We start from the raw sequence: 12,310 nt of genomic DNA, 5'->3' as shown, positions 1-12,310 counted from the left end.
CCCCCACCTCCAGACCGTACACCTTCATGCCTGGAGATTGAACGGGGCAACCTGAATTCCTTTTCTCTCCCACATGATGTGGTGGATGTCATTCTATTGGCCAGGCGTGACTCTACCAAGTCAATCTATTCATACAGATGGTCCAAATTTGTGACTTGGTGTGGGGAGAAGTCCATTGACCCTTTGAAGGCTCAACTGTCTGACATTCTTCTATTTGTTCTTTCTTTAGCGCAGCAAGGGTTTGCTGTGGCTACAGTTAAAGGTTATCTTTCGGCTTTGTCGGCATTTCTCTGCCTGCCGGATCAGCCGTCCTTATTTAAATCTCATATTGTTTTGAGATTTCTGAAGGACCTTACACATAAATGTTCTCCTACTCCTTTTATTGTGCCTCAATGGGACTTGAATCTGCTGCTTACTTATTTAATGGGTTCACCTTTCGAACCTTTACATAATTGCCCCTTGAGGTTGTTGTCTTTCAAGACGGTTTTCCTAGTTGCAATTACCTCGGCAAGGAGGGTAAGTGAGCTTCAAGCTCTTAGTTCAAAGCCCCCATTCTTGACCATTCATGCTGAACGAATGGTTCTTAGGACCAGGGCTGCTTTTCTGCCTAAGGTGGTAACTCCTTTCCTTCTAGGACAGTCTATTACCCTTTCTACCTTCTATCCTCCCGCTCACCCTTCCAAGGAGGAGGAGCGGCTTCACCGTTTGGACCCTAAGAGGGCGGTGAGTTTTTATCTTGATAGGACTAAGGACTATCGAGTGGATGGCCATCTGTTTGTTGGATTTGCTGGCTGCAGAAAAGGAAGAGCTGTGCACAAGCGCACACTTTCGAGATGGATAATACTATGCATCAAGATCTGCTATGCCCTGGCTGGTAAGGAACCTCCAGAGGGTAGAAGAGCCCATTCTACTACAACATCTGCTTTGTCTAGAGGTGTTCCTGTTGAGGACATTTGTTAGAGCGGCAACTTGGGCCTCCCTCCACACTTTCGCAAAGCATTACTGCTTGGATACCGAGGTGAGGAGGGACGGCCACTTTGCGCGTTCTGTCCTCCAGGATTTTCTGGTATAGGAGAGTGGACACCCTCCTCCAGGAGTGGGGACTGCTGTGGGAATCTATTCACAAGGTGAGGAATCCACTGGCAGATGTATCCATCAGAAGAACAAGTTACTTACCTTCAGTAACGCTTTTTCTGGTGGATACAGTATCTGCCTGTGAATTACTCACATGCCCACCTGCCTCCCCGTTGTCCACTCTTCTATACCTGTGTTTATGACATTATTTTAATGTATTTTTATGTATATATGTATATATATATATTTATATATTCGTATATATATTGTGCTTTTCATACCTTGGCTACACACTATGTGTGTTATTTTTGATATTATATACTGTGTACACTGTATATGTATATATCTACTGTCATTAGTCCGTCCGGGTGCCTCGAAGGCACGGAAAAAAGGGTGGAACTGATGTCATCACGCCGACGTAGGCCTAATGAGTCAGTGACGTCAGTCGGAGTCTCGCGCGATGCCGTGCGCCTATGACGTCGTCCACTCCGGCGTGCTACAAAAGAAATTTCCGAACATTGCTGACACAGGGGGATATTCACAAGGTGAGGAATCCACAGGCAAATACTGTATCCACCAGAAAAAGCGTTACCGACGGTAAGTAACTTGTTTATTTATCCTATACTCCCAGTTCCGATGCAGGTGGCAAGCCAACCAAAGTCACACTTGATAGGGCATTCTGGGATGGATGATTTCTCTGTGGAACACCCTCAAGGCCCCTGCAGTGCAAGAGATCTGACTTGGGAGAGCCACATGCTTCCCCAGAATGCTGCACTCATGACTGGTTCTGGTGACCATGACTTGCATTTTACTAAATGCTGCTGTAACCCATAATGAATCGTATTGGTGCTGCCAGCACCAACACAGGAAAACAAAAGTGTTTCAATTAATCTCAGCAACTGGGAATTTCTCGTACTCCATCCCAGTCCAGCATTGTTTTGCCCACCATCCCACCTCAATCACACAGCTGTTATTTGCGCAGCAACCTTGGTCCTGCTCCAGTAGGAACAGTCTAGCTCATAGTGCCAGACCTGGTTCCCTCTGTACAGGAATACGGGCTACCCAGATTGATTTTGGCCTACTTAGTCTTAACTATTCTTATTGTAGCAGGACCAAGACTGATTTGCATATCTGTCATCTCTTTCTAGAGTGGCACAGTGAATTAAAGACATTCGACTAAGGTGCGGCCACAAGTGATCATCGATGGCTGAGATAAATTCAAGCACTCCATCACCTCATTACTTTTTCTTTTTTTGGGGGGGGGAGACAACAGCAACACTGGCCTCCGACTGGAGAATGTGAATACAATTGGTTTGCCATAAATGCACCCCCACTGGTACCAAGCTTTTTCATAAAGCCCAGAGTCCTCAAGCAGGTTTATTAGGCTTTGCAAAACATACAAAATTAAGTACTGGGTCTCTAAGGAATTCCAGTCTTTGTATTCCAGAATCCTCCGCTCCATCGGTGGTGGGTGGATGCCTCACTGCAGCTGGCCAATGTCATTACAACTAGCTACGGTCTCCATCTCTGGCCCAAATGTGGCCACTGTGTTTTTGCTACTGGATTATGCCCATGAAAAGTACTGGCTCATGCTTAACCCGATGGGCAAGGACTCTGGGGAGGTGAATTTTCGATGTCCACGGACCTCATTGATACTAGCTTCTAGGATCATGAACACCATTCTGCCCTTGCAGTGGTTATCATGGCTGACAACTTCGGTTCATGAAGCTGGGACCCGTTTGAGAAAAATCTGTCTGATCCTAATACTGAATAGGTTCCCCAGCAATACAAAGCAAGCATGGTCACAGCCAAGATTAAGTGTGACACAAGCACTACAGGCCATATATCCTTGTACTCTCTTCTAGCTGGTGAAGGCATTCCGATCTGTTATGACCTGAGCATCCTTTAGGCTTAATACCTCCAGATAGCTCCTTGCAAGCTGGCAAAGAAACATTTGGGGGGAAACAAACTCTCACTTACCCATCCTCAATTGATTTAGTGAGTCCTTCTAGTACCAGCAGCCTTTTTCAACACCATCTCGGGGCATCCACTACATGCTAATGGAGGAAAGGTTTTTCCATTACTACCACTACAGGACCAAGATAACCAATGATGCATAGACCTCTTACGTGTTGAAATACTAGGTTCTACATTTGATGACGCCTCTTCTTTTCAAGCCACCTCAGTTAGTCAACACCCTGGGAACATATGCACTAGGTACAGCGCTACACTTTAAGAGCTTCTGGCCCAGTCTCCCTGCATGTAGGGGACAGGAATACCACTCCCACTACTTCCTTATAAGGAAAACACGGAAGAGGGTCTGCTCCTTTTTGTATCCTTACTATCTCAACTAGTTCCTCCCCTATATACTAGTTGAAGATGCTACTTTTGTCCCATTGTCTGTCAGCTCTGCAGGTCAAAGAATGGATTTATTCAGTAAAATCATTGGGGTGGTAAGCCTTGCTAAGCTGCACATATGTATGTTTTATTTACACCTACTGCAGAACAGTGATGGTCTGCAAGAAGAGCCATCAAGCTCCACCCTGTACACCCATCAATGGTTCCAAACTTAGGACATAATTTTGACCTGCCCTGTTTGCAGCTTGCTGCTACCACTAGCTTTAGGGAGCACAACTGGATGGCACGTTGCAGGGCTGGTTACCTGATTTAGTGCGCAGGACTCTCCATTGTTGTCTTCTGGGCCAGATCAGATATGTCTTTATAAATAAATGCATTGTAGCTGAATGCCATCTTCTTGATATTGAAGGCTTTTTGTGGTGCTGAAGTCCAGGTTGTTTATGGTCCACACAAACCACACCACTCTTCTTCATCAACCAAATGTAGATTTCACTCTATACTAACATATAGATTTGACTGTCTGGGAATAGTTTTGCACCCGGACATGCCTCTACTGGTTTCTCACATAGAATTGAAAATGGAGAAGATGCTGTGAGCAGGTGCTTCTACTCCTCACATTAGTCAGAGATATTCCAAAAATATATAGCTGGAATATTGAAGGGGTGTGGAGTTTCTGTGGCCTGACAACAATTATTTGTTTGGGATCACGAATAACACGTTTTCATATTTCATTTTTCCCCATGTAACAGTCGTCTCAACCCCCTGCAGCACAAACCTTTTGGCTGTTAGTTTAGAGCGCTTCAGTATGGTTACGGCCAAAGAAGACTGTTGTCACTATGCTTCCAGGGTGGAAGATGTTCAAAACAGTTTATATGGTTCATTAGTGCAAAGCTTTTACTGCTCTTCCCAGAGGAAATAACATTGAGAAGAAAGCTCAGCTTGCATTGCTGACATTTGTTTCAATATGAATGTGTGCAGCATTGTAAAATGTAACAATTTGCAGGCAATTTGTAATGCTTCTACATTGAGATATATATATATATATATATCAGAATCGCTTCCGCTGTCTCCTGCGGTGCTCCAAACTCGGGTGGGAGCGTCTGAAATGCGGTGCCACCAACTCTGTATAAATATCATCTTTATTCCTAATCCAAAATAAGGCTCAGATGCACGAACTGTGTGCAAATCATTTATTGTAGATAGTCGCCAGAACGTATTTCTGCCAATAAAACTGCCTTTATCACATAAAGAAGGCCATATTGGTAGTACAATGTATATGTACCCAAGTATGTTACAAGTGCAACAGAAAAATACTTTCATTCCATTAAATCAATACTTTCACTTGTTGCACTGTTGAATTTAATAATCTTTTCAGCATGCACATTAATAATTCATCATTATGGTGTGTATTATTTAACATTGATTAGCAGAACCAAATCGTTAAACATGCAAATGAATTATATCGGATGGAGACTTATAGCTGCAGATTCCTTACTTTATCCCCAAGCGTCAGACTGGATCGCAAACATTTTTGTGAGCAGTACGGCTGGGTGCTGGTAGGTATTGTCGATCGGCTCCATGTGGCTTTGTCCGCACAGTAAGTGACGTGTGTGGTGCCTATAGAGGCACCACCCCAGTGTGCTGACCTCAGTTCTTTCCTTGCTAGTCAGCGCAGATCCAGAGAGATCTACTCCATAGTCAATTTTTTCTGAACCTTTTTTATACTTGTGTCGAAGTCTTTTTGAGTGAATCTTCTCCTGGTGTGGCAGGGATGTAATCTCGGATAGGCGGTGACTGTCAGCACTCTATGACCGTGATGCACCCGCACCTTGTTTGCACTGGTGCCTTGAGTAGGACCACAACGTGAAGGCCCGCATCGATTGTCGTGTTATGAATCCGAATGCCTTGAACGGTCTCTCAAGCCTCCTGACTGCTTTGTTGGGTCACTTGGTTAGGTAGAAGAGCAAGAAGTCGTAGGGGTCTTTATCTTCACCCCGTCCATTGACCATGAGACGAGGGAGCGTCAACATTAGAGGCCTGGCTCCATGTTTGAGCCAGTGCCAGGTACAACTCTGTGCCTACCTGAGTTTCTGGGAACTGGAGCGACCCAACTTTAAGCTTCAGGAGTTTTTATGAGGCCATGCGCCTCATATTTAAGTGGCCTGTTCCCGCCAGTGTGCCTTTGGGCCACATGGGTTCAGAAGGGGCATGTATTGGAGCCAGCAGCTCTGAACCCCTTGAATCCACAGATGGATCCGGACCAGTTCTGGTCCCGATTCTTGCGCCGCTGCCAACTCCATCCCCTTTCTGATCTCCGACACGGAGCCAGAGGGAGGGAGGGGGTTATGTCCGACACCAACTGGAGACCATGCCTTCCAGACTGGAGCATGAGCTCTATTACTATGGGTAAGGACTCAAAGAGGATTGGGAGTGGTCGCTGGACCCTGAAGAATACCAGCCTTTCGACCCAAGCACGGACTCGTGTGAGGATTTGGTGGAAGCCAGTGGACTGGAACTTCTTCAGATACTGGCATGTCTTTTCTACCATGGCTATGTCGGAGGGAGCGGCACTTACAGTGGTGGTGAGAAGGGCGGCCGGGTTCCTGAACCATAACCTGCCCCTGTGGCTGTCGAGACGAGCGTCTTGACTGAGGTACATCAGCCAGGAGTGGCCCCCTCAGAACTACTTCTCCCATTTAATGAAGCCCTTACCGATGTCCTGCTTGGGACCTTTTCCAAACCCAGCATAGAGCTGCTGTGAACAGGACAATTGTCCACCGCCCCACCCCAGGAGACCCCAATTTCCTCACTTAACATCCAACCCTGATGAGCTTAGTGGTCCAAGCCTCTACCTCCATGTAAATTCTGGTACTGTCCCTACCGCACCACCGGATAGGGAAGCTAAGAGGTTGGACACCTTAGGGAAGAAGATGTTTTCTTCAACCAGCATGGCTATGTGGTCCATGAACATAGTGTGCATTTTAGGCTGTATGGGATTCGGTTGTACAGGTGATGCCCATGGTCCCTGTAAAAGGACCAAGCAATGCTCTTCCAGCCTGTTGCTGATGGGAGAAATGCAGCTAAGTGAACTATCGGATATGGGCTGGATACCACACATTCATTCGGCACAGCGGTTTCATCAACTGTGGCCTTACGGCGCCATGCCTCAATGAGGACTACTGGCTTCTCAGGTGATGTCCAAATATGGCTTACAGACATGCCCTTTGACTCCCGTCTCTTGGGTTGGGCAGCCAGACGTCAGGCTAGTTCACACAACCTTCCCCCCCCCCCCCCCCCCCCTCCAGCAGCCGCCACCTCGAGTACCTTCTATTCTGCCCTCTTGCCTTGGGCACAGGGTTGGAGGCAGATTAGGCCATCACCTACTAAACTGGAGGTCTATAACATCAGACCGATGGATTCTCCAAATTGTCTGGAGGTGGACTCCCTCCACTTCGTGTCTACTCCTCCATCCATGTCACCTGCTTGCAACAGAGGACCGTCTCTCCTTGCTCTGCCAGGAAATTACAGCTCTCTGGTCCAAGGGAGCCACTGAGAAGGTACTGACAGCAGAAGTAGGTTGTGGTCGCTAGTCCCGCAACTTTCTGGTGCCCAAAAAGGACAAAGACCATTGTCCTATCTCAAACCTGCGCCCTCTCAATTTCTTCCTGAAGAAGTTGAGCGAACGTGTGCATTTTGAACAAATCCTGTCTGCCCTAGAACCGGGAGGTTGGATGGCAGTGTTGGGAAGCAGGACGCGTATTTTTATATTTCTGTCCTGCCTGCCTACAGGCGTTTACCTGTGGTTCATGGTGGGCCACCAGCACTTTTAGCCGTGCTCACTTTTGGCCTTACCAGCACCCCTCCAGTGTTGACCATGGTGATGGCTGCAGCTCATCTGTGGAGATCAGGGGTGCAGTCTTCTCCTATCTCGATGGCTGTTTTTTTAAGGTGGGCTCGCCCGAGGATGTCGTCTCCCACCTCCAGACTGCAAAGGAACTCCTGCATTCGCTGGGGTTCACTATCAGCGTGCCGGAGTGTCATGTGTCTCTCTTCAGATGCTCCCTTTCATTGGAGCTGTTCTGGAGACAGTGCAATTTTGGGATTATCCTCCTGAGGTATTCAGGCTATGATATGATACCGATGTTTCAGCCTCTATCCTGGATTTCGGTGATGCTTACTCTGAGGCTAAATCTGAGATGTTGCAAGAATGTTCTGGTGCCTCTTGGTCTCGCTCAAGCTCTCCTAAAGAGGGACGGTTTCTGCAGATGATCCTGATGCACCCTGAGTTTTCCAAGGTCATCCGGGTCATTGCAACAGATTAAAAGCATTAGACCGGCTGTGTTGCATATGTTTCACACTCTTCTGGCTTCATCTGGTGCGGCTTCGGGCCCCAAGGATCCATAGAGAACTCCAGGGTGGCTACTGCCAGTGTGTCCACCCTCCGCACCACCGGAGGAGACTTCTAATTCACTATCAAAATCCACACCAGTTCCCTTGACACTGACATTAAGACCCACAATGCGGCCTCTATAGTAATTTCTGACTCCAAGCTGAATCTGTTGCGACCCTGTCTGAGCTTTGTACCGATGCAGTCTGTCCTTGTCCAATCTAATTCTGACCTAACCATGCCTTTATCTAGGAACCTCCCTCCAGCAACTTTTTGGTGGGGACTCTTTTTGTTGATGATGTTAGCAATGGGGATTATTTTGCCCCAAACTATAATGATTACGGTCTATTCATAGACTTACCTGAGGCCAGTGGGCTGGATACTTCCCTAGACATGCTGTGGGTTCTTCCCCAGGCTATAAATGGAAGAAAGTTCCTCCTTTGCCGTTGTAATAAGGTAGGCAACAGCGGTTTTGGATTTAAAATTGTGAACAATGGAGGGTAAAACACGAATGTACCTGTTGTTTTCAAGCTGGACAAACTACTTCCAAACCCTTATTTTAATTTAATGAAGCCTCTCATTATCGGCACCTGGCCCTAAACTTGTTCATGGTCAGCAGTTAAGACAGGTCACCAGACGCCATAGGCCAGCACAAGCGACCATGACTACTTAACACAACACGGTATACCAGAAAGTGTAGTGGTTCAAGATTCCACCTGTAGGGTACTCCCCAATTCATTCCTTACAACTCCTCCAGGTAGTCTTTTGGAAACTGATGTTTTATTCAGCCACCCCAGTAATCTAGTTAGTCAGTGTCAGTTGTTTGCGAGGAAGATATTCCCATGCTCCGTGGGACATGATTGTCAAGCTCTTGCCAGCGACCTCTGAAGAATTTCAGGCCAACCTGGCTCAAGCCATCCACAGCAGGCAGCCACATACATTATTTGTTCTTGGACTGGTAAGATACCAACTGCTTGGGCATAGCAGTTGTAAACAGCGTGATGCTCTATTGTCACGAGTGGCTAAGATGCATGGGCTTCTCTGGGGATGTAAAGGTGTCCCACACGGACAGGGCGTTCGGGTCCCGCCTATTTGGCAAGAAAGCTGCCTATGCCCTGAAGAGCTGGCACACTGCACTTGCCTTGGGCCTCTCAACTTCTGCGAGGCAGTTTCCACAATAGCTTCCATCCTTTCGAAGCTACTCCAGTGTTTAGAGTACTGCCAGCCCCAAGGCCTACTGCTGCCCCACAATATGAACCTCAGCCCTGGTGGTGGTGGGGCGTTTGGGGAACCAAAGAGAGCAGCCAGGCCATCAGGGCAGTGCATATCCCTGTTCCGACCCATGCGACATCCGCCTCCAAGCTGTTAAATTTGCCCTTAGTGGCACATGATCAATATGCAGAAAGCAGGATCAGATATTTCCTCCATGGGTGGCAAATAACATTCGAAAGGCGAGTCCTGCAACATTCTTTTTACACCTGCTGCACTATACGCCTGTATCAGCGCATTTTACGAAGGAGCATCTGTCTATCTTGCTCCAAGAAGTGCAGACTCCTTTGGCCAAAGAAGCCATAGGGAAGTTCTAGCTCTTGAAATCTGGACTGGCAGTTACTCCTGCTATTTTCCTGTGCCAGAGGAAGAAAGTCGTGATCCCATTTTAGCGTCTTCTTACGGAAGGGCAATTACAAAATGCTCACACTGGCCCTTGTTCTGTCCACCATGGATCCATACTATTGGACGGTGGCTTTGGACCTGCATAATTCAACATTTCATATGCCCATTTTGCAGTCCCAAAGACACTTGTCTGTTTTTCAAGGTGGGAGATGAACATTTGCAATTTTCCCTCCAGCCTCACCAGCATCCCAAAGATGATTTCAAAAGTGATGGTGGTGGTCACAGCGCACTTGGACATCAGTGCTCCAGATTTCCCCTTCTTGATGACTGACTGTTGATGACCAGCTGAATGAACTGTGTCTGAAGTCTGTGTTCCCGGTCGCTGTAAATTCTGCTTGCGAAGTGAGGGAACTCCATGTGCTCTTGGCGCAGCTGCCCTACTCCACCTTTTCCCCTGACAAAGTGATGTTGAAGACTTTTTGCCTAAAAGTGTGTGCCTAAAGTTGAGGAGTTTTCGTCTAAAGTTGCCTACAGTTGTGCGATTCTTAACTCTCTCAATGTTCTCTTCTCCTCTTCGGAGGGGCGAGGTGTGGCAGAGAATCCATGGACTTTACCATGAAAGGGCTTTATGATTTTACAGCAATTAAACCAAAGAACATCAGCTGGACGATCAGATCTTTGTGGGTGTCTGGTACATTGAAAGGCATGTGTCAGTGCAGAAATGGACTGTGACAAGGTGGATAGTCCGCTGTGTAAAAAAGCCGCCTCGGGAAGGATTGCGAGCCTATTCCACCAGGGCCGAGGCTGCTACCACTGTGCTTGTATGCAGAGTGCCTGTTCTTGGCTTATGTCTGCCACGAAGTGAGTCAGTAAACACATTCACGCAGCACTATTGCCTTGATAGGCAGATCAGAAGAGATTGCTATTTCCAGAAATGGACTGTGACAAGGTGGATAGTCCTCTGTGTAAAAAAGCTGCCTCTGGAAGGATTGCGAGCCTATTCCACCAGGGCCGAGGCTGCTACCACTGTGCTTGTATGCAGAGTGCCTGTTCTTGGCTTATGTCTGCCACGAAGTGAGTCAGTAAACACATTCACGCAGCACTATTGCCTTGATAGGCAGATCAGAAGAGATTGCCATTTCGCTGTTTCTGTACTGCAGGATGGTTTGGTCTAAGATATTACACAGATCCTCCCTCTGGGAAGGTACAGCTTTGATATCTATTCTAAAGGTGTGGGCTCTGCAGTTAGAAGCATCCATCAGAAGAATCAGTCACTTACCTTCGGTAATGGTATTTCTGGTGGATTCTCCTAACTGCAGATTCCTCACTGACCTCACTGTTTCTGTGGAATAGTTTCTGGTTCCATCTAAAAAGGTCACAATCTATGATTACTGTTGGTTTCAGGATCTGTAGACACGTATGAAGTAAAGAAAGAAACTGATGTCTGCATAAATTCAGCTCTGCTCCGTCACATCTAGAGCGGAACGTCATCAGTGTGGAGCCGCCCAGCGCCACCTACCCGCTTGAGGGAGTACTGCTGGTAGATCTTTTGAGAGTCTGGCTCATGGGAATATTCTTAAGTTGAAGAATCTCTAGTTAGAATATCCACCAGAGAGTGCGCAACCTTTAAGAGCGTTACTCTCATGTGGTCCAGTGTTGTATTGTACTACTATAGATATGGACAGTGTAGTCAGTGTTGATAGTTATCTTCTAATTTTTTACTATTATGAAGCCACATTCTGCAAGTAAACCTTTTTTAGCTATTCAACATCTGCCACAATCCGGTTGTTTTTGTGTAGGTTAAAATTTTACTACTTTACTTTACTCAAGCATTTTATTTGCATTGCTGAAAAATCCTTCCCCATTTACCCATCTAGTCTTGATACAAAAGCCCAATGTTAAAGATGCCTTTGCACAGAAGGTGACCGCAAGCTGTTCTTATTTAAAAGACAATGAAGCAATAGTTGTTTAAGCTTCACATATACCATACAGTATTGCTACGAATTACTGAGACACGTCTGACGCAACACCTTGCATATTTAAATGCTAACCTTGCTGAGCAGGATTTGTGAGAAGTGTTCCACAGTTTGCTTCTTTTGCCTTGGAAAGCCCACTGCTCTGGCATGGTGTGACTTCTTTGATCTCTGCATTTTCGTGTCTTTAATTGTTACTTCCCTGATCTAGTGTTTCTTTTCTCCTTGATATGGTGGTTCCTCCTTTCCTCCCCTCCTGCTTCCCTCCATCCTGTTTTTTCTCCATCTCATAGAAGTATATAAAGATGTACACAGGCGGAGTGAGCTCTCTGGCTGAACAGATAGTCAATCAGCTTCAAAGGAAAGACCAGCCTAAACCCCTTCGGGGAAAGAAAGAACTGGTAAGAATGGTGTGCAGTGCATGAGGCTGCCTTTTGTCGGCCTGTTTGGGTGATGTGTCCCATTTGTTTACAATACTAGAGTACTGAAGCTAATGAGGCTGAAGAGCAAATCCTAGGTCTTATAATCCTGAGTAGAACATGATTTACTCATGTAAGCATCGTCGAGTCGCTGTACCTTGCCTGTGCGTCTATCTGTTTGGTTTCTTGAAACATTCGTAAAACCAATGGCTTGTATAAGTCCAGATGACTTTTCACAAAGTCTATGTGAAGATGTTTCATCATACTTCGAAAACAAAATAGAATCCACCTATGAAAAAATCTTAATATCCCAACCAAATAGCCATACTTTGACTGTTTCCTCCCCCAAAGAAAATACCAATCTCACATTGACTAATTTCCCTCCTATTAACACTGAAGAGCTTTATACAATAATGACCCAAGTAAAATCTGGATCGCCGGATGACCTTATCCCTGTTAAAACCTTAACCTCCCTCCGCACCCTG

At 46.4% G+C, this 12,310-nt stretch overlaps 1 protein-coding gene across 10 annotated transcripts in view; it reads left to right on the top strand.

The window, feature by feature from the left end:
- The window catches only part of MICAL3 (microtubule associated monooxygenase, calponin and LIM domain containing 3), a 2,050,293-nt gene that overhangs the window by 1,064,473 nt on the left and 973,510 nt on the right, over positions 1-12,310 (top strand). For 7 of the 10 annotated variants that reach the window (XM_086952901.1, XM_086952908.1, XM_086952905.1 and 4 more), the window contains one exon: positions 11,700-11,807. The exons of the other annotated variants lie outside the window; for them this stretch is intronic. In XM_086952901.1, coding sequence (XP_086809027.1) covers positions 11,700-11,807 — 108 coding nt within the window. The remainder of the gene's footprint in view (positions 1-11,699; positions 11,808-12,310) is intronic. 10 annotated transcript variants of the gene reach the window in all.

Source organism: Lissotriton vulgaris, chromosome 1_2 (assembly GCF_964263255.1).
Source record: "Lissotriton vulgaris chromosome 1_2, aLisVul1.2, whole genome shotgun sequence".
Classification (NCBI taxonomy): Eukaryota; Metazoa; Chordata; class Amphibia; order Caudata; family Salamandridae; genus Lissotriton; species Lissotriton vulgaris.
This window is presented reverse-complemented; position numbering and strand designations above follow the sequence as displayed.